The sequence below is a fragment of the Leuciscus leuciscus genome, assembly GCF_965113295.1.
Source record: "Leuciscus leuciscus genome assembly, chromosome: 24".
NCBI lineage: Eukaryota > Metazoa > Chordata > Actinopteri > Cypriniformes > Leuciscidae > Leuciscus > Leuciscus leuciscus.
Window position 1 is genome coordinate 11,107,232 of NC_138723.1, and position 22,541 is coordinate 11,129,772.

The 22,541-nt window shown below is 37.0% G+C and overlaps 1 protein-coding gene across 2 annotated transcripts; it reads right to left on the reverse strand.

The window, feature by feature from the left end:
* Positions 1 to 11,687: 11,687 nt before the first annotated feature.
* On the reverse strand, positions 11,688 to 17,936 carry LOC309489378 (eosinophil peroxidase-like). Of its 2 annotated transcripts, none has more exons than XM_082158150.1 (15): positions 17,850 to 17,936; positions 17,335 to 17,394; positions 16,653 to 16,743; positions 16,386 to 16,561; positions 16,154 to 16,286; positions 15,939 to 16,068; positions 15,635 to 15,841; positions 15,184 to 15,541; positions 14,877 to 15,037; positions 14,519 to 14,777; positions 14,259 to 14,429; positions 13,868 to 14,105; positions 13,448 to 13,638; positions 12,792 to 12,827; positions 11,688 to 12,603 (listed from the first exon to the last, which is right to left on the reverse strand). In XM_082158150.1, exons 2-15 carry the CDS (start codon positions 17,390 to 17,392, stop codon positions 12,503 to 12,505), a joined length of 2,310 nt encoding a protein of 769 aa, XP_082014276.1. In that variant the 5' UTR covers positions 17,393 to 17,394; positions 17,850 to 17,936; the 3' UTR covers positions 11,688 to 12,502. The 2 variants fall into 2 exon arrangements, with proteins under 2 accessions (XP_082014276.1, XP_082014275.1); XM_082158149.1 differs by having other exon boundaries at positions 16,653 to 16,746.
* Between the last annotated feature and the right edge of the window lie 4,605 nt (positions 17,937 to 22,541).

A 22,541-nucleotide genomic window follows, 5' to 3' on the forward strand; every position in this document is an offset into this window, starting at 1 on the left:
CCACACCATCAGTCCAGGATTGAGGTGCAGTGTCCTTCTAATGAGAGCAGGCAAGTACAAAATGTAAGCAACTCAATTTGTTCTCTTAACTAAACTGAAGCAGAAGTGCCTGACCTGTTAATTCAACACGAGAAGTTTCTCAAAATGACTGTCGGAAAGACAGTTGCGTTTTGGCAGGAAAATGTATTTTCCAATACTAAACAACCGCTCACATGCGGCACTGGCAGGGACACCAGTATTGCACTTAATAAAGACTGTCTTCATTTTTGATAGATGCTGGAAAGCACTATCATGTGTGTTTGCTGTAGACTGTAGATGAATGTTCAGTACATCCAAAACATTCTCCTGGTTTCTGGAGAAGTAGTCTGTGATCTCATCACTTTCATTTTCTGGCTTCCTTGAAACAATTGTCTCTGCAACATGTTGACTGTGTGCTGCTGAAAGCTCCTGTTTCAGTCTTAAGATGATGTCATCTTTTTGCTCATTTGGTATGTAAGACATACGAAACATAGGATGTGAAGCCGTTACCATGAGATATCTTTTACCGGAAAGGTAACTGAACCTTCTGTTCACACCACTGGTGATGGCATTAGCTAATGGCCCACAATATTGGAGGTTTTCTTGCTCGAGTGACTGCAACTTCTCAACAAGAATGTTGATTGTGGGGACCAAGACTCCGAAGTATGCCATTTTGTCTGACTGGGGAACATCTAGGGCCTTGGACAATGGGGCCATGACCTGCGAAATTACACATAAAACATGGCTGTATGCATGAGTGCAAAAATACATGATGAAAATCACAGGATGCATTAGTCATATTTGCATAAGTCAAATCACAGGATGCATAAGTCACGACGATTATTATATTCTTAAGAGTTATTAATAGGTACTTAACTTTAAAATAATTTACTAAAGAATTACTAAAGTCATTTAGTTTTAATAAAAATAATATAGAACATACAGTATATACCAAAAATATTTTTATGATACAAATATGGGATTCTATGAAACACTAAAAATAAAATGATTGATTCAGTACATCTAAGCCAATTCAAACTCACCATGACATATTCTTTGATGAGTGTAATCTCTGTTGGCTTCAGTCGTGGAAAGTCCATTTTCTCACAAACATCATGGAGCTCTTGAGGTTTCTCTTCAATTCAAGTTATCATACGATCCATTGCATTATATATAGAATTCCAACGAGTTACATTAGGCTCAACAGCATGCATCCAAGTCTGTCTTTAATGTTGTCAGAAGCTTGGGTGCTTCTACTCTGCGTATTCCAAAGGCTTTGAAATTTGTCGAAAGCTGCCCTTGAAATCTTTTTAAATGAAGAGTCTTCCACAGCTGCCTCAGCATCTTTGGGTGCAACCTAGTGGAGAAAATGGCAGGCACAGCGTTGATTGGCTAGCAAGTGGTTGTCATCCTTCTCTGTCTCTTTTAGAAATGCTGCAACATCACTGAACTCAACATCTGCCACTTCATCATTTTCTTCATCATCTTCAGTCACTTTTTGTGAAAATTTTCACAAAATTTTCACCGTTGTCTGTAGTGGTTAACACAACTTTGTTTTGAATGCTGAATTCCATGTGGACACTTTCAAGCATCTCTGCCAGAGTGTCATAACTTAAGTGTGCCTTGTCACATGCCTGTCCTGTCTTGTGCTGCACATGGGTGTTTTGTTATTTTGGGCCATGTGCTCGTGTCTATTGTCTAGCCCCTCCCATCTTGTTATCTGATTATTGGTTAATTTGTCCCACCTGTCTGTCTCGTTACCCTCCTTTGTTTGTTCCCCTATTTAGCCTCCTTGTGTTTGTAGTCTTGTGCTGGTTTGTTGTCCGTGTTTCTTGTTTCCTGGAGTTCCTGAGTTTTTGTGTTTGTACCGTACCTGCATGTAGTGATGGCAAAATCGAGGCCTCGTGAACCAATGAAACAGTTGAACCAAATGTGCCATATTGTTTCGAGGCTTCGAATCAATCCGACACCCGTCTCAACGGTGACACCTAGTGGTCACTTGCAGGTGTTGATCTGAAACAACCTTGACGAGCCATTAAAAAAATGTGTTGTTTTTTTTATTATTATAATGTTCTAATATGTGACTGAAGCTTGTAACCTATAGGCTCCTCACTGTGCAAAATGTTATTTTGGTCATGAAAAATGAATATTAATAAAAGAAATCAAGCCACAATGTCTCACTTTTTTAGAGATTTTTATTCAAAAATATTAATTTATCTGCTGTGGAAGGACTTAGCCTACTTCTTTTTTTACAGATAATTTCTCCAGCCTTTGAAAAAATCCTCTCACAAGGGACACTTGTTGCTGGCATACAAAGATATTTTTTTGCAAGGACATACAAATGAGGAAAGATTACTGCTCTCTCTTTCCAGTAAGTTAGTGGATCATGAGTTCTGGGCAAATATGCAAATTTCAAATTCTCCTCAAATGGCGCATCATGGATGATGTATTGTTGCAGTAGGCTAGCTGCCGATCACAATACACACATCTCACTTTATTTGGGGTTTCTAAATGGAAATGCTCCCACACCACTGATGTACGGCATCTCTTCTGGGGAGCCTCCATTTTATCTATCTATCCAAATCTATCTATCTATATATGAATCGATCTATGTATCTATAATCTATGTATCTATATATGTATCGATCTATAATATATGTATTTATATATGTATCTATAATCTATCTATATATGTATCGATCTATAATATATATATTTATATATGTATCTGTAATCTATCTATATATGTATCTATCTATTAATCTAGCTGTCTATATATATTTATATCTATGTATCTATTAATGTGTCACTATATGGATACTCTGTCTGTCTCTAGCCTATCAGTCAATGTGTTGTGTAAATTTAAATGTAAGTCTAAATTGCCTATAACTAATCAAATCGCACTATGTCACTATATCACCAAAAATCCGCTATCTCAAAGTCAAACTCCTCTCACAAAAACCCACGAGGTCAAAATGCGTTTATTTCACTTTTATACAGATGTGCGATTGTGTGGTCTGTTCCCGACCGTTCCAATCAAACGCTGATTCGGCGGACCACACCTGATGAAACACTTAGTGAAACACTTCGAGGCTTCGTTTGGTCATAGTCACGTGACATGGGTGTTTCGAATCACGCTTCGGATCAGTGTTTCGACACATCTGCGCTTCTGGATCTCGCAAAGCTTCGGAACGACTGTTTCGCTTCAGCCATCCTTACCTGCATGTCACTAATAAACTAACTCTGCATTTGTATCCTCGACTCTCGTTTACCATTCCGTTACAGAACGAACCAGCCAAGTATGTGGATACAGCGGAGTGAAATTTTTCCTCAGGGAGAGGGAGAAGGAGCCTCTATTTCCTTGCTGGAGTACTTTTCCAGATGCGCTCAAAGGACTTTGGAGGAGGAGAGTATCACGGCAGATGGCAGTCAGTGGAAGGGAAAGCCTTCGTCGCTGGTCCCGAAACGGAGGAGAGGTGGTCCCGAGTCCGGTGGTCCCAGTTCCGGTGGTCCCAGAATTCCCTATCATCAGTCCTGCCATGGCCAGGAGGGCCGTGCATCTCTTCTATGCAGTAACGGTATTGCATGCGTGGAGGAGACACAGTGGGTCTGCCGAGCCTGTGTCTTCGGACAAGATGGCCGCCGCCGAACCTGTTCAGATCACGTCTGCCCAGCCAGAGACTGTTCACGTCACGTCTGCCCAGCCAGAGACTGTTCACGTCACGTCTTCGGACAAGATGGCCGCCGCCGACGAGCCTGTTCACGTCACCCCTGCCGAGCCTGGGTCTTCGGACAAGATGGCCGCCGCCGAGCCTGTTCACGTCACGCCTGCCGAGCCTGTGTCTTCGGACAAGATGGCCGCCGCCGAGCCTGTTCACGTCACGCCTGCCGAGCCTGTGTCTTCGGAAAAGAAGGCCGCCGCCGAGCCTGTTCACGTCACGCCTGCCGAGCCTGTGTCCCCTGACAAGATGGCCGCCGTCGAGTCTGTTTCTGAGCCTGAGCCGGTGGTGTCTGTTCCTGAGCCTGAGCCGGTGGCGCCAGTTCCAGTGGTGCCAGATCCAGTGCCAGTTCCAGTGCCTGAGCCGGTGGTGCCAGTTCCAGTGCCTGAGCCGGTGGTGCCAGTTCCAGTGCCTGATCCCTGGCCGCCCGATGGACTGTCGTCTCCGCCCTGGCCGCCCGATGGACTGTCGTCTCCGCCCTGGCCGCCCGATGGACTGTCGTCTCCGCCCTGGCCGCCCGATGGACTGTCGTCTCCGCCCTGGCCGCCCGAACTGTCCGTGCCTCCCTGGCCCGCCCTGGTCTGTCCCTCACTTCCCGCCCTGGTCTTATGGAGTGTCTGGTAGCCGCTCCGTAGGGAGGGGGTAATGTCACATGCCTGTCCTGTCTTGTGCTGCACATGGGTGTTTTGTTATTTTGGGCCATGTGCTCGTGTCTATTGTCTAGCCCCTCCCATCTTGTTATCTGATTATTGGTTAATTTGTCCCACCTGTTTGTCTCGTTACCCTCCTTTGTTTGTTCCCCTATTTAGCCTCCTTGTGTTTGTAGTCTTGTGCTGGTTCGTTGTCCGTGTTTCTTGTTTCCTGGAGTTCCTGAGTTTTTGTGTTTGTACCGTACCTGCATGTCACTAAAAAACTAACTCTGCATTTGTATCCTTGACTCTCGTTTACCATTCCGTTACATGCCTTCCCTTGATCCTTCGACAAGCTAAAGCCCCCGAAGAGATGGTAAGTGTGTCTGAATCTATTGAATGGACAGTGACTCCCAGATAGCTCTTGTGATTTGTAGGCCATGCATCTGTGGTTGTTGTTACAAATTTCTGCAATTTTCTACAAATTTCAACCATCAGGAAGTGAGTGCTTCTAATTGACTTTACTTTTCTCCGTTGAAACCTATTGAAACCTAACGCTGTGTCCAGTTTATATACTGTCTATGTGGCTTCACTGTTTATGATGTCATGAGCTATCCAGTCATTCTATATAGATCAGTGGGCTGCCCACTCAAATGTTGGAAGTTATGTGAACGTTAAACAGCATAACTGGCATTTGAAAAATGCACGTTAAACTCATAGCACATGCAGTGATGGAGTTTGCACAATTTACTGTGAAAGAAGAACGCGAATCACAAGCAGCATGTGTGGGCACAGTTCGGTTCGCTCTGAAACCAGTCGCAACAACTCTATACACCAATTTAATTAGATCAAAGCCTTTGTCGTATGATAAACACACTAAGCTATATCGCAATTTAATTTTCTGTTCGACTGACTAATTGACAAACAAAACGATAGCGCAAACGTTAGTGGTCTTTTATGTTCATTACCAAACTGGCGGACAGACCATGACGGGTCATTGAAATTAAATCAGAAATAGAAATTTTATGTAGAGCGCAATAAAGCAGGATAATGAATACATTTAAAATGGCTATTACTCACATGTATGTCCGTCCTTAAATTTGTGCTTGAGGTCTTCGACGTAGACAGCGTTTTAAACTTTGGTTTGCAAAGATTGCATATAAAAGTGTAACATTTACTTGTCGTTTCCTTGAGAGACATGAACTTGGACAAAATAAGGCCATGGATAATTAGTTGTTTCTCCATCCTCCGATCCTGTCGCCATGTCTTGCTCCACCATGGATAATATAGGATGGGTGTGTTGAACTTGAATATCAACCCACTTCTGTGTGTCAGTGATTGATCCGTAAGCCGCAAGATGCGTGATTAAACAACAGGTGGCGGTAATGCACAAATTTACTTTGTGATCTAATAAGAAGAAGCTACGCTGCTTCAATGCATCGCAGGCTCGACAAAACGCGATGTAGATTTTGTTCGCGCTACACCGTTAATTTCTGCAAAAAGTAGTTAGCTAATGGAAAAGCTACACTCAATAACTCAGGGAAACAGATAAAACACCTCAAAATAAATGGAGACAGGACAAGGAACTGATCAGAACACAAGGCTTAAATACACAGGGACTAATGAGTAATTTAACGAGTAATTTAAATCTCCAGGTGAATGGGACAACTAATCAGACACACAGGAAAACTGTGTGACAAGGAAACATGGAAAAAAACACAATGAAAAATGGGAAACCTGACAGTTACTTTCCTGTACGCTAGATTTATTTTGCAAATCGAGCACATTTTTGCCTGCAGCTTCAGTGGCTACTGAAATTTTAAAAGAAGTCTCAAATGACAGATTTGTTTCTGAAAGCAAATGTTTCTGAATCTGATAATCTATGCCACAAACCAGTCAATCCCTCAGCATTTGGTCTAAAGTTGATCCATAATTGCAGTCTTGCGCTAAGCTAACGCAACTCCGCTACATACTCTGTCGTTCATATATTTCATTCTCTTCGTTCTCAAATCATATTTAAATCTCTGTACAATCTCACTTGCCTGAGGATTGAAATTATTTTTGAGCGTTGTTACCAGTTGCTAATAAGCCCACATAAGATTTCACATCACCCTGTAAATTTGTGGTCCCACAACACTTATGAGAATAGCTCTTTGCTTACTCTCATCTTCGATTCCATTAGCTACGAAAAATTGCTCCAGTATTTAAGAATATTCTTCCCATGTTTGAGCTTTTGCATCAAATGCTGCTAATGAGCAAATAGTTCATGTAGCCATAGTTCCTCTTCTTCTCTCTATCCTTTAGATTATGTATTGAGTTGAACTTGACACTTAACTTTCTGTTTGCAGCAGTTACAGTAGCAGACATTTTACACTCCATGCCACCCACTTTGGACATCTTCAACTACCTTTACACAAGAAGACAACACTTGTAATACAAGAACGACACCTAGTGGTTAATCCAGGATACTACAAAAAACTTTGCAGGATTTACAATGCTGATGATCTTTAAAAGGCGTCATCACAGTCTGTGAAAAGGGTCCATCTTTTCCATCACAGCATGAGTTTATCAGTGGCTGAGTTCTGGACTCTAACCAAAACTCCTATTATAATCAATGATTATGTCTACTCTGCACAATGAATCTCCTAATTAAATCACGTTTGCATTCTTAGTTATGATGAAAGCATTTGTGAATGTGCAGATATCCACAGATCACCACATTCATGTCTGTCATCAGCTACAATGCTCATTGCTGCATCCTCTCATGGGAAGGGAGATCTTAATATGATGCTAAAATCAACACTTCACACGATTATTCTCGAGAGCTGTAATAGTAAAAACATAGTCAATGTTTTCGAGAGAGTTCCATGTGTTCCATGTGCATTTATTTGCAAATTATCAATTTATCCATGTTGAACTATACTATTTTCCTACTGCCATTTCTCTTACACTGCCATTTTACATTTTAAACTATCAAGTTTTTCAATTTTTATTTTTATACAATGTTTAATACTTTTTAACTAATCTGAATGTCTTCTATATTTATGACTGTGTAGTTGAATGTTGGTATGTCATGTGTAATTTCATGTCGCCTTGTACCCTGCACCTTATCTTGGCCAGGTCGCGGTTGCAAATGAGAACCTGTTCTCAACCGATTAACCTGGTTAAATAAAGGTATAATAAAAAAATAAATAATAAAAAAAAATGTGTAATACTTATTTCATATGCAAAGATGTTAGCCAATCATAGCAGTGGCCGATTATACTGAAGTCTCACAGCAGACACATCCCTTCAACAGAGCATTTAAATCTGAGAGCAAAAATCTAAATTATTTCTAAATTATAACCCTCTATAATTGTAAATTTAAATAGTTTATTAATCATTTACTTACACCTAAGTGATCTTATGAACCACTGACAGTGACAACTCCTAAATAACTGGTTTGTAAATTATGCAATACTTCATTCATGTGGAAACAAAAGAAGATACAGGCGACATGGACCAGAAATGGTCGTGTTCTTGTCCGTACAAATGGGATGCCAGAAGAATCAAAGGTGATCGCGGTAAGGGAAACAAAAGATTTGGAACAGTTCAAGTAACTCTAATTGTAAAATTGCATGAGATACCTATTCAATACCGTCGATCAGACCACTTTTCAGGATAAGAAGATTACAATTTTCTTTGCAAAAATGGGTGATGAACTTTATGAAGATTTATTTCTTTTGTTGTTAATGGACATGAGGACTATCGTACGGACTTGTAGAGTATTTGTTTTAGTTAATGTTTGTTTTTGTTACATTAGTCTATTTTTTATAAATGGCAGTATGTAATATTGATGAGGACAATGTATTACATCTAGGTGTCGAGATAGATGATACAAATTATAGCAAGTATGACATTGAAAGAGATATTGATCCGGACAAATATTTGTGTAGTCAGCCAAATTGTCATTATTATACGGAAGAACAGTTTAAGAGAGGAGTGAATATGAAACATGCCTTTTCTGTAATACATTTAAATAGTAGAAGTTTGTGGAGTAACTTTTCAAAAATTAAAGACTTTTTGAACTTGCTTCCAAAATTTAGTGTTGTAGCTGTATCTGAAACATGGTTGGACGAAGACAAATTGGCAGATGTAGAATTAGAGGGATATCAAATGTTTGTAATGAATAGAAAAGATAGGAGAGGAGGTGGAGTCGCTCTTTATGTGGACTCAAGTTTGCAATGTAATATAATGGCTAGTATGTCAACCTCTATTGAAAATATATTGGAATGTGTTACTGTTGAGATTCATATGGAAAAACAAAAGAAAATAATTGTTTGTTGTATATATAGAACACCTGGTTCATCATTGGATATTTTTAATGAGTTTGTAGGAAACATGTTCAACTCAAATGGAAATAAGACAAATATTGTCTGTGGTGACTTTAATGTTGACCTGCTTAATCCAGGTGGACATAAGAAGACCACAGAATTTATTAATGCCTTTTATAATAGTACATTATTTCCAGTGATAGCAAAGCCAACAAGAATAACAACAGTATCAGCAACATTAATTGATCATATATTTACAAATGACATTGGTAAAATTGATGGAGGTATTTTAATGACCGATATTAGTGACCACCTGCCTGTCTTTGCATGTTTTCAAAATGTGTTTAAATTACCATCAGGTCCAACCATATATTCAAGAACAGTGAGACATAGAACATCTGAAGCAATTGAAACATTGCAAATGGAATTAAATAAGTGTAACTGGGATGAGATTTATAGATATGAAAATCCAAATGAAGCCTATGGTATTTTTTTGGAGAGATTACTAGAAATCTATAACAAATGCTGCCCATTTAAAACGATGATATATATAAATGTAATATGCAGAAACCGTGGTTTACTAAAGGAATTATAAAGTCCTGCAAGAAGAAAAATTTACTATACAGGAAATTTATACATTCCAGAACTCAAGATGCTGAAAGTAAATATAAAACATATAAGAATAAACTAGTTAATATAATTAGAAATAGTAAGAAAGATTACTACACAAAATTGTTGACACAACATAGACAAAACATTCAGGGAACATGGAAGGTACTTAATGATTTAATTCATAAAAAACACAGCATAGATAGTGTTAATTACTTTAATAAAGACAACTACACAATATGTTGCACGGAGGAAATAGTTAAAGAGTTTAATGATTATTTCGTAAATATAGGCTATAATTTAGCAAAGAAGATTGTACCCATTCCAAACAATGGAATGGAAATGGGGGTTACATATGAAAGTCCAAATTCATTCTTTTTAAACCCAACTAATAAAGATGAAATATTGAAAATAGTGAAAGATTGTAAGAATGAAAAGTCAATTGATAATGATGGGCTTGATATGTTTATGGTTAAAAATATTATTGAAAATATTATTTATCCATTTACATATATTTGTAATCAATCCTTTAAAACTGGTATATTCCCAAATCAAATGAAAGTATCAAAAGTTCTCCCATTGTACAAAGGTGGCGACAAACATTTGTTTTGTAACTATCGACCTATTTCTCTGTTGTCACAATTTTCAAAAATATTAGAGAAATTATTTGTTAAAAGATTAGATAGTTATGTTGAAGTGAACAATATAATGAATGAACATCAGTTTGGTTTCAGAGCTCATAGGTCAACAACAATGGCAGTTGTTAAAATGGTAGAAAATATATCGCAATCAGTAGATAAATTACATACTATCGGAATTTTTTTAGATTTACAGAAAGCTTTTGATACCATCGACCATAGAATATTATTATATAAACTGGAAAAATATGGATTTAGGGGAAATGTACATTCTTGGTTAGAAAATTATTTAACAGACCGTTTTCAATATGTTAATTTAAATGGAGTTGCGTCCTGCTTACAGAGAATTAATTGTGGCGTTCCGCAAGGCTCCGTTTTGGGCCCCAAGTTATTTTTGTTATATATAAACGATATTTGTAAAGTATCGGATGTTTTTAATTTTATTCTCTTCGTGGATGATACAACAATTTATTGTTCTGGCCCAAATCTTATAGAGCTTGTGTTGGTGGTAGAGAGAGAATTATATAAACTAAAGATTTTTTTTTATTTGAATAAATTGTCACTAAATTTAAATAAAACGAAATGTATGGTATTTAGTAATAAAGAGATAAATAATGAGATCAGGATTACTATTAATGAAAATGAAATGGAGTAAATCATATAAAATTTCTTGGAGTAATTAACGATTGTAAAATGACATGGAAACCGCATATTTTAAACGTACAAAAGAAAGTATCAAAAACGATTGCAATTTTGTATAAGTTGCAATATATTTTGAACAAAAATGCATTACATTTACTTTATAGTTCACTTGTCACACCATACGTATGGTATTGAAATATGGAGAAATACATATAAAACTAGAACCAATCCAATTTTCCTGTTACAAAAGAAGGTTATCAGATTAATTATGCACCTTACAATTCACCAAGTAATTCACTGTTTCTTCAATAAAAAATTTTGAAGTTTTATGACTTAGTTGATTTGTACACGGCAAAGTTTATTTACCAAGTTAAACATAATAAAATTCCTAAATGCTTGCAAATATTGTTTATCCAGCGAGAAAGTAAATATAATCTCAGAGGATTATGTATATTTAATCAACCACAAGTACATTCTACATTAAGAGAACACTGTTTATCAAATAAAGGAGTTAAATTATGGAATAGTTGCTGTTATGAGTTAAAACAAGCCACGTCTATTTTTCAGTTTAAAAATATTTACAAGAGAATAACAATGGAAAAATATTCAACAGAATGAAAATTAATTAAATAGGCTTGCTTCTGGTGTGGACAATGGTCCATTAATGTGTTAGTTTTATGAACAGATGTTGTCATTAATGTGCTGCATTTATGATTCTAAAGTTAAGGGCAGACATAATAAGCTTTAGCTTCTGCCTGCACCTGGTCATCTATTGTGTTTCATGTTTCGAATGATTTGTTTGAATGATCTGTAAATGACCAAACCGAAATAAATGAAAAATGAAATGATAAATTGATCATTAATAAAGTATGAAAATACAATTATTAAACACATTATAGATATGCTTACAAATCAAGAATAAAGTATTTATAGCTGTATTTATAAACGGCTTATTAATGTATATTAATGCTTTATAAATTATGAATTAACTGTTTAATAATGCTTAACTAACGATTAATAGCGTGCAGTTATTATAAAGTGTTACAATTTTTTATTTAAAGTCATACTAACATTATAAGTGCACTTCATTATTAAATAATAAAGACATTGGAAAAGTAGCAGATTTACAACTTGCATTTCATTGACTTTTTTTCTGGCTGTTCTTATCCACAGGATATGTGCATTTGTACACAACTGCATTTAGAATGAATGAATAAATAAATAAAACATTTACATAAAAGGAAAATAGTAATGAATTAAGTCAAGGCAAGTATCCTCTTCCCTTCAGCTAATGATAGCGTAATTAAGGTTGATTATTTCAGCAGTTAGCTGTACATTATAGTTTTTCTTTAAGGTCACAGTGCCCAAAGTCCGAGTTCCTATGTATGAGAACTGGAATTCATATACACCAGGAATGCTGGCAGAAGAACAACCCTGATGTTTGGTTATTTGTTCAATTTCAATTTATTTAGTTGACAAAGAGACAATGTACATTAATCAACATTCATGAATGTAAATGTACTCAAATTAGCCCGAAGGCTTGTTTTCATTGGTAGTGCATTTGTCAGATCTTATTAGGCCTAAACAAATTATAAACAATTTTGTAAAACGCAGTTAAACAAGTTATACAAAAAGACAAAATATAAAAAAGACAAAGTAAATAATAATAATAATAATATTTATAATAAAGTGAGAAACATCAATGTTTATATTTTTGATTATGAAGAAACCATTTCTTAAAATTATATTTAAATGAGTTAAATGATGTGCATTCTTTAATTGATTGTGGAATAGAATTCCACCTATGCGATGCTCTGAATGAAAAAACAAATGACCCAACTGAACACAGTCACTATAGTAGAGACAGAAAGGGTGGCGCCAACAGAAGAATTGGTAGAATTATTTCCTGCTGTATTAATGCGGGGTCCTGGGGCTCATGGGGATCCTAGGGGTCCTGGAGGTCCTGGGGGTCCTGGGGGTCCTTGAGGTCCTGGAGGTCCTGGAGGTCCAGGCGGGCCTGCTACACCTTGTGGACCTGGAAAAATTAAATATTAGTGAAAACTAAAATATTTGATATTGATAACATACAGAATATCATATTTGTAATCTTGGCTCTGTTGGTCAGTTATGGTATCTGGCTTAAATAATTAAAAAGAAAGTGAGGTTGGCGGCTTTATGTTGAAGGAATATTTAAAGGCCATGTTTGATGTATGACTGGCTTACCAGGTTGTCCTTGAGGTCCTATGAAGGAATCAGTGTCTGAAAGGTAATGCATATATGTTACATGTTTGTACTATAAGCCTAACTGTTCACATTAAAGGGGAAAAAACTATTTTAAACATGAAAGAGGCCCCTAAGCCAAGCAAAACCCAAAGAAGCAAGCGAAAGGCAGAAATGACTAAACAGCTTACAAAGGCTTGGTGTGCAGTTCATGAAACAGTGCTTGACAGTTGTGATATCCAAATGTATTAACATATGTCACTGCACCAGTACAGTGTACAGCAAAAAAGAAATTACTCAAGCTGTGGTCAGTTTAGAGATTTTACAGTGAATTAATTGCCATTCTAAGGTAAATAGGTCATGTGAACAACAACATTACTTTTCTTTTTCCTTGCAATTAAGAGAAAACAAACACTTGTCTAACCTCTTTTCTAATGTCTGTAATGTTGATACCACCAACAACATGAAGGCCAAATACCAAATGCGAACAGATTATAAAATGTCTTCAATACCTGTTTGCCTATACTACCATACATCAACCTCTACAAGCACATAAAAAGGCAGTAAGAAGCTTAGAAATTTGCAGTCAGAGGAAGAAGATTTATGAATGACCACACAGCACATAAGCATTTAAGAGCTCTAATACTGTGGTGCCTTACCAATCCAAGGGTTGAGGTCTAAGGCGGGGATATCCCCACAGTTAACGAAATCGGCTGAACTTGTGAAGCGGAAAGGATCTCTGGGAACTCTGCTGATTCCAGTGTTGTCACAGATGATGCGGGCCAGCGACACAGAGGCTAGTGATGCTTTTTGTTGGGTGGTAAACACTCCTTTGTTCTCCCACCATAACCTGAACACAACGTGCAACTTGGCATTAACACCACTCAAACACATGCTCTTCTCTTAAACTAAATCAGGGATGTCCAATCTTCCTCCTGGAGGGCCAGTGTCCTGCAGAGTTTAGCTCCAACCTGCCACAGGGCATTTACCTGGATATTTCCTGAAGACCTCGATTAGTAGGCTCTCTCTTCCAGGAGAGGGACTGGACACCCCTGGACTAAATACACATAAATCTTTACCTGTCACCATTGCGAATGTGCTGGAACTGTGTAGAGATAAGGCAGGCAAAAAGAGAACCAACACGACCACCAGGAACAAAAGGCTCAGCAACACCTCCCAACCAAATGTCAATGTTCTCAGGGGTGCCATAAAGCTCAATCAGCCTGCGAGCCAATTGAGTGTTGTTCATCACCACAGCCAGTTCTTGCTCATTCTGAGGTGCCGACAGTCCACAGAACCGACGCCATGCATTATAGCCTTATGAGGAACAACAGATTAATACCCGTTAAGTCTTCTCTCAAAAACACATGGTGATAATGCACCATGAAGCTGAGTTGGCTTCACGTGGTTGGGTTTAAAGGGTTCCAAGAGTTTTTTTTTGCATGTTGTGTATGAATCCAGAATATTTACCTGGTATTGCGTGGTCACGGCTTCTTTGCATGTTGAGGGATGCCAAGTCCAAAGCAATGTGGGCTGTAAAGGCAAACAGTCTCTCTCTAAGAGCATTCACCATCATGTGGTCTTGCGTGTTCAATTTTGCCGGCCGACCAATCAGTCCACGGAGCAGAGGATCGATGCCCCCTAAACAAAATGCAAAGCAGAAATAAAGTGAGCTTGAAAGAAGACAGATTTAGGACTCTGTAGGTTTGCTGCAAGCCTCATAAACTCACCCTCGAATAACACCCTCCATGGCGAGAAGAAGGCCTCATAAAGGGGCACACTTGGAAATTGAGGATGGTTCTGGTAATTTTCATCAAGACGAGATATGATGGGTTGGATGGCCAGGTGGGCAAAACGGAAAGCTGCTGTGGCAAAGACGCTTGCAATGGTAGGGTCCACATTTTCATTGTAACCTTGATATTGTCCAAGGCGTCTATTATAAGCATCAGGACCCACAATTATCGGCAAGTAGTCCTTAATCACCAAGATCTAAAAGAGAAAAGAGAGGTTGAATATATGAATATATGTTGTACTCTTCATGTAACTGTTTGTGCTTGTGTTAATGCACTTTTCATTGAGTGTCTTTACCTGGTGGTAGGCACCCATAATTTTTCTTGCCTCTTGATAGAGGGTTTCACTACTCCAGGTAGGATTTTGCACATGGAGGGCACGAGCCAATCTATTGTGCTCTCTCAAGAAAAGTGCATGTACTGAGGTAAGAGCAATGTTCTCAACAACACGAACATCCCCTGCAGACATCAAGTTCATTAGCATTTGCAAATAGTAGGCATATACCACACATTTTAGATGCTGCATTTACCAATGACGACTAGGAAAATGCTGATAATTGGATATGAAGGCATAAGATTTTCTAAAAAATGAAAAAGTTACTGACCTGCAATGAAGCAAGGCACCTCTGTTAGGGTGGTGTCATTGAGGGTTTTCCTACGCGTGGCACACATGTTACTTTTTACACTAGTAAAGGGAAGGTGCTCTCGTCCATTATCCTTGAACTGATCGTTGACACGCAGAAGACCACCCTCATTCTCCAGGTCTCGTAGTTCCTTTGCTAGCCCATCCTCATTCCCGTAAATCTGTCCAGCATCTAGGAAAGCTGTTAGAGTGTTGATCTGTTCCCGAACTTTGGGGACCCCACCAAAGATATAGGCGGTGTTCCCAGAACCACAGGCCGGTGCAGAACGGAAGAAAGGGAGACAGGAGTCAGGAAGCAGGCGTTGATCTCCTGGAGGAGCCTGTGTTTTTAAATGAAATGTATCATGAAAGATCATTATTATACAACAACAATAGTGGGATAATATCTGACAGAAGAACAATCTTTGACTGACTGGAATTGGGAAGCAGGGTTCAGAGCGCTCACAGCTCTCGTCACAGTTGAGGCCACTGCTGAATGACCTAATGCTTGGTGAGGTGGGCGTAAAAGTCAGATCGTGGTCAACCCATTGCCCAAAGATGGTAAGCATGAAGGTAAAGTCATGATCACTCTCTATGTCAGCATCTGCAGTGCTTAGAATACGATTGGAAACCAGTCTGACCTGTAATCATTGAGGTAGACAGAATTCAGACATTGTTAACTGATTGGTGGCCTACTTGATTGTCAAGTAGACTTCAGTAAACTATTCATTATCATACCAGGGGCAGTGCTGCACCATTAAGCAATCTGTTGGGATTCCATCCTTTGGCCTGGGATATGCCATCCTCATAGACAGCAGGCAACCATCGGGCAAAAGGGGTGTTGGATGCACCAAGAAGTGGGTTATTCCTGGGAATTATAAATTTAGTTGTTTAGCAAGACAAACACTGAGTCTTTGATTAAGACTACTCTGAATAACGAGGGCAAGACAGACCTATTGTTGCAGACATTGCTGGCAGTTCGATACTTGTTTATGTGGGGTGTGGTCCTACAAGAAGGTGGGCGGACTTGAGCAGCACAGCCTGTCAGACGTGTAATCGTGTTAAGCTCGTCTTGAGTGAGCAGATCTAGGGGAAAACACATAACGACAGTTTATAGAAAGGAACATTAGTCAGTGATGGATCTTTTCTGAGCTTTGCTAGTTTTGCAACATGTTTTACTCATACTTGTAGCATTGATGGACCTCTTGTGTACATGATGGGCTTTCTCACTGATCAGTCTAAGCGTTTGCCCCATGTAGTCTGCGGCTCTCACAGCGTCTCGTGTCTTTCGAGCTGGCTGTTTCAGCAGACGTAGCTTGTCGGAAGGCTTGATGACATCTCTGCGCACCCTTGCTAAACTCCTGGAAGAGGGGAGATTTATAAAAATAAAATAGATCAATGACTAATGATGGCACAGGAATATTGAGCAACATTCTTACAAACTTTACTCACTCATCACGCGAATACTTGTAAGCAGCATCTACTATTTGCTTTGCTTCCTCGATTGAATCTAGAATGAAACGTCTCCTGGCACTGTCTTCTTCTGCTAAAAAAAAGAAAAGGGTATTAAATTATCAAATCATTGAAAAACATGAACACACTGGAGAGATGCTTTATAGTAGAGAATTAAGTTGTACTTTGGATAACATGAGACACTGACACTGTTTTTTATGTTTAATACTGTAAAGCTGCTTGATTTTAAGAAATATATTGTATAAACTAAGTGATATATGAAGACTTCAGATGCAAAAGCCTCTAAGTCTGTCTAATGTTTTTCTTTAATATTAACATTTTTATCAGGCTCCTATGTATAGGTTTCTACTTAAGTACCGACATTTCTGAATGGGATGAGGCTGGGATTTAGTGAGTTTGAAGTAGAAGTATTCGATGAACGTATACTAAGTGCGGAGAGCATTCACTCAATATTATTATCTCACTTTTTAATAGGTAGCTTTTAGAGGCTTTTACATCGGAGGTCTTCATATATATAAACCTGACGTGACTTTACTGGAGTGCCGATTTGCTGAGCTCGTGTAATCATATTCAAGTTGTTATGATCAGATGCTTTTCTTATGTTTTCTTTAAAAAAGCTTGCTGTTTTCTAATTTTTCTGGGCCTTAACTGATAAACTTACCACCCATTGAAAGGGCACAACAGCACCCGACCACAAAAAGCAAGGTGCAATGATTCATCTCTGAAACACAAAGTGTGACCATATGAAAAACATTGTTTATGAAAATTGCACTTTTTGTTTTATGCATTTCCTCAGTTTTGGAAGATAAATTCCTCTACATTTAAGTTAAAAAAAAAAAAGTATTAAAATAAACAAATGTAACTTTTTAAAAAACTAAATAAATATGTTTCAATATTGTGCATATTTTACATTTTAAGAGACACAGGAAAAATAATACAGATTTATTGTGAAAGAATCTGAAAATTTGACAATTAAAAAAACCTTCTAGAGTGAGAAGTGTCTATACAATGTAACAAATAATTAGACTTAAAAATACATTTGCATTTATACTTTGCATTTTCAATCAGCATCACAGAGTTTCACAACAACTACGTAAAAAGTGCAATTAAATTTATTTACAACAACAACAAAAAAAGCCATCTAACGCTAAGTTTTAGATTTGTTGCATTTCTCACCTGGTTACAGGTCTCAGGCTCTCTGGTTCCAGACTCAAGGCTCTGAGAGTGTGTTGGACTGACTGGATGGAGCAATACTCACACTCATACTCACTGGATGCTTTATACCATCCCTCATCCTCACTCTGTTGAGCATCACTGAGGGAGTCCTAGGCGGGGCAACTGGTTTACTTCCTTCTTCCTTTTCACATTTACCATGTGTGGTGTTTCTTTAATTGTTTTGAGGTGACACTTCTTAGTATGCATTAAGGAATGCAAAAACAATAGCTATGTATTTCTGTACGTAATACTGACACAATTTTTTTATTCTGTCATCATTTATTCACTCATTAACTGAAGTAATGAAATTATGTAGTTACCAAAATTCCAAAAACTATCTTAGTGGTCAAAGTCAAAGTAACCACTCTCTTAGATCTCAGAATTACAACAACACAGGAGTTTGATGGGCACTTGTTGGCTGCTTTTCTTTCATTGTCTGCTCCAGTTCATCCATTAAATAATAATAATAACAATAAAAACAATAAAATGTTGTATATATATATATATATATATATATATATATATATATATATATATATAAAACGGTCACACTTTAGATTAGGGTCCAATTCTCACTGGCTAACTATTAATTTTGACTCTATAATTTTCCCCAGTAAACTCCAAGTCACTGCTTATTAATATTTAGTAAGGTAGTTGTTAAGTTTAGGTATTGGGTAGGATTAAGGGATGTAGAATATGGTCATGCAGAAAAGGGTGTGCTTTATTAGTACTAACAAACTGATAATATCCTTGTAATATTCATGCTAATTAAAGCAACTAGTTAATAGTGTGAATTGGACACTAAACAAAAAAATCATATTCATACATTAACACAATTTATATTGTCCACACATTTTAAGAATTCAAGCACAAGACTTTAATGATTATGAAGTTATGATTTGCTTTGCTTTCCTGGTCACAGAATTATTTCATGGAAAACATGTTGGCACACACAAGGGCTCTACCAGTAAAAAATATATTTAATACTTGCCTTAAACCTATCATTTATCACTTTTTACTGGGCACAATGTCTGTCTGTTTTTAATTTCTTTTAATTTCTGTTTTTCAAAAATCCTCATTCCGTAAGACTCTTTCATAATTGAGGTCATATCAAGTTTCACTACCAGCAATTTCACTACTAAAAGTAAACGCCTGCAGACTTGAAAAACAACTGATTCATTTGTCTGGCCTTGCAGAATTTTTCAGATATGTTGAAAGTATTTATTTGAACTTTCTTAACTTTGTTGGCTAAGAGAAGGCAAACCTCAAGACAAAATTTTCAATAGAGTCATTAATATTAAATGAACTACAAACTGTCACGTATTAAAGGTGGTATCAGTGATTTCAGGCCCAAAAATATTTTTGTCACATTCATCTAATCTTTCCTAACGATCCGCTAGCTGCCCGCCCCATAAGCATGCCGTCAAAAAACCGAGTCTCTGTAGGCAGCCTAGGCTCTGAGATCTGCACACAAAAACAAATGGTTTAGCCAAACACTCAAAACCAAAACAAATAGTGTTCCAACCAATCACCGACAAGGGGAGGGTGTTGTGAGGTTCTAACACGAGACTACACTCTATTGACTTTTTACTTTATGTAGTGTCACAGATAGGGTACAGTAAACATTTCTCATTATGTGCTCAACAAAAGTACACTGTTAGACCTTACCAGGTTTTTTTTACAGTAAAATACTGGCAACACTGTTGCCAGTAATTTACTGTTAATTGTACAGTTCTTTACTGTAATCTACATTATGTTACTGCAAAAATGCACTAAAACTCGAGTTAACTCATTTCACTTGCAGATACCGCAGTGTTGCCAGTATAAACCTGTTTTATAACTTACAGTTTATTACTGTTAAAATACATTCCGTGGATGTGTCTTTTTATCTTACACTGTTAACCCTTTCAACCCCACAGGAAAATCCAGACTACAAAGAGTAAAAAGTAACATTGATGCAGTGTTGCAGTGAGATAATTAAGAGAATATGTAAGTGATTGTTGAGCATTAGTGATGAACACCTGCTGTTAGAACAGAAAATAGAGAAACACAAGAAATACAACTGACTTCCAGCCATTACACATTATTACACTTATTATTAACCAGTATGACTTTGTTTCTGTCATACATCTACAGAAGTTGTTATTGAGATGTTTAATTGAAAATGTTTGGTTTGAAGTTACCATTATAGAGATCAGTGCTTGCTTTAGTTGGGATGCTGATGCTAAAACATTAGTGTTTGTTTTACTGCTTGAACTGTTTTTGTGCACGTCACACTTGTGTACACACAGTTTATGAATGATTGCAGTTATAATGATTATGATGACAAACTCATCATATTGTCTGTTCATTCACTCAGGAATTCATTCTCACTCATTCAGAGTTTAATCCTCAATCAAAAGTGTTACATTACCACTACTGTGAAACCACAGCAATAAATTATAATGACTCATTTTTTTTTACACATCATGCATAAACCCAAAAATTATGGACAAAAAAACAGCTACACTGTCTTTCAGAAACACACATATATCACAATTTAGCACATGAATCTCAACAATGGTGGCAATATATATTTTTTAATTATTATTATTCATGCAGCAGTGCATGCTGGGAGTTTTATATTCTCCTGGAACCCAGCATGCATTGCGACATGAAACTTTTGATTGTCACCATTGTTGAGATTCATGTGCTGATTGTTGATGTCTGTGTGTGTCTGAGTTAAGCAGGAGCTCAAAATGTTTTAAAACACAACATTATTTCAATATTCTTCAGAATAACTAATTACAGAAACATTGCTGTATTTCGCGTTATAGATTACCAGATATGATTAATATGAAATACCCATAAATACAAAGCTTTTACACTGGTTAAGATCAGAGAATCAGACATGTCCAGGATGACTATGTAATCATCATAACAGTCATAAACACCTGATCATCTTTCTCTTGACTTTTTCTTGCAATAACAAATGTGTTTTATGAACTCATAGTTAAAGCAGTCAGAGAAAAAACTGATATAATAAAGTCAATGGTTCAAGAGCCCAACTAAAACAAATACTGATCTCCATCATGGTGATAACTTTATTATTTTCAATAAAACATCAACAACTAAATATCTGTTAATTCTCAACAATAACTTTTGTACTAAAGAAATAATGTTAAACTGGTTTGTAAACTGTTTTCAGTCAGTGTGGCTGGAAGTCAGTTGTAGTTCTTGTGTTTCTCTTTTTTCTGTTCTTGTTTCTCTGTCCTTCAGTGATTCTGCTTGTCAGGTGTTCATCAGTGTCTCAATTCACTCACTTCTTTTCATTCACTCTGTCAAGTGGACTATATTAGTGAACTAATGTAGGGAATAGTGAATGAGGGTATAGGGTGTGATTGGGAAAACAGCCTCTGAGTGTCGATTTTGAGCACTGTTAATTTACAGTATATTCCTGTAGGCTACTTTTATTTTCTACGGTATATTACTGTTTTAATGGAAAATGGATATTGTCAGAATTTGGCCTTTTTTTACAGCAAGGGTTAACAGTGTAGCCTATAAAAGATTATTAAAATTTGAGGATCATATTTTACCTATGCAAATTTGTTTACTAATGATGTCATACTGTTGTATCAAAAACATGCAGGTTGTGACTAAACAGACTTGAAACTGAGTGACTGAAATGGTCAGCAATGCTGAAAGATGTTTTCATCTAAAACATTTATGGTATTTCATGTTTATAATCATTTATTTTACATTACTTCCTTTGAATGATGCAACAAAGCTTTTAAGTCACTCGAGAAATGTGATTCTTGCACGTAAGGCTATTTTGGCAGAATGTGGCTTTTCATCCTCTCTGTTGATCATCACTGGGCGAATCTCAGCAGGTTTACTTCCTTCTTCCTTTTCACATTTGTTAATCGTGCTGCTGCCTGTCTTGGCCAGGACGCTCTTGGAAAAGAGATTTTTTTATCTCAATGAGTTTTTTCTGGTTAAATAAAGGTAGTAGTAAGTAAGTAAGTAAAGTTTATTTCTATAGCACATTTAAAACAGCTTGCGCTGACCAAAGTGCTGTACATAATTGTATTGGCCACAGGGTAATAAAAACACATGTAATAGAAATAAATTTACAAATAAATTTAGTTTAGGCTAAAACAACATTTACAGAGACACGGCAGGTTGAAAACACACTAAGCAGGAAAAACATTTAAGATGCCTAAAAGGCCAATGTAAAAAAAATAATAAAAAAAATAAATAAAATAATAATAATAATAATTTACCTGGTGTGGTACTTTTTGAGAGGTCAGTCTGACTTCATTACTATGCATTACAGGAATACAAAAAGTTACATATTTCTGTACTTAGCTTCTTAACCCTTTAACTTTTACCCCTAGAAGCAGCCAATGAAAAAAATATGTTTCTTAAAATTCTTATTATTGGACATGGACATATAAAAAATGACCTCAAGCTGTTTTTTTTTTGTTTGTTTTTTTTTGGTCAAAATGTATGTTTTTATCTAAAAGATGTAAAACTCTACCATATTTTATAGGCTTTTTTGAAAAATAAACATACCTAGAACAATGCAGTAGTCTTAGATGCTTTTCATAATTATCAGGGTCCACATGAAATTAAATTGATTAAAAAAGGGTGTTTTAAAAATAAATAATACAT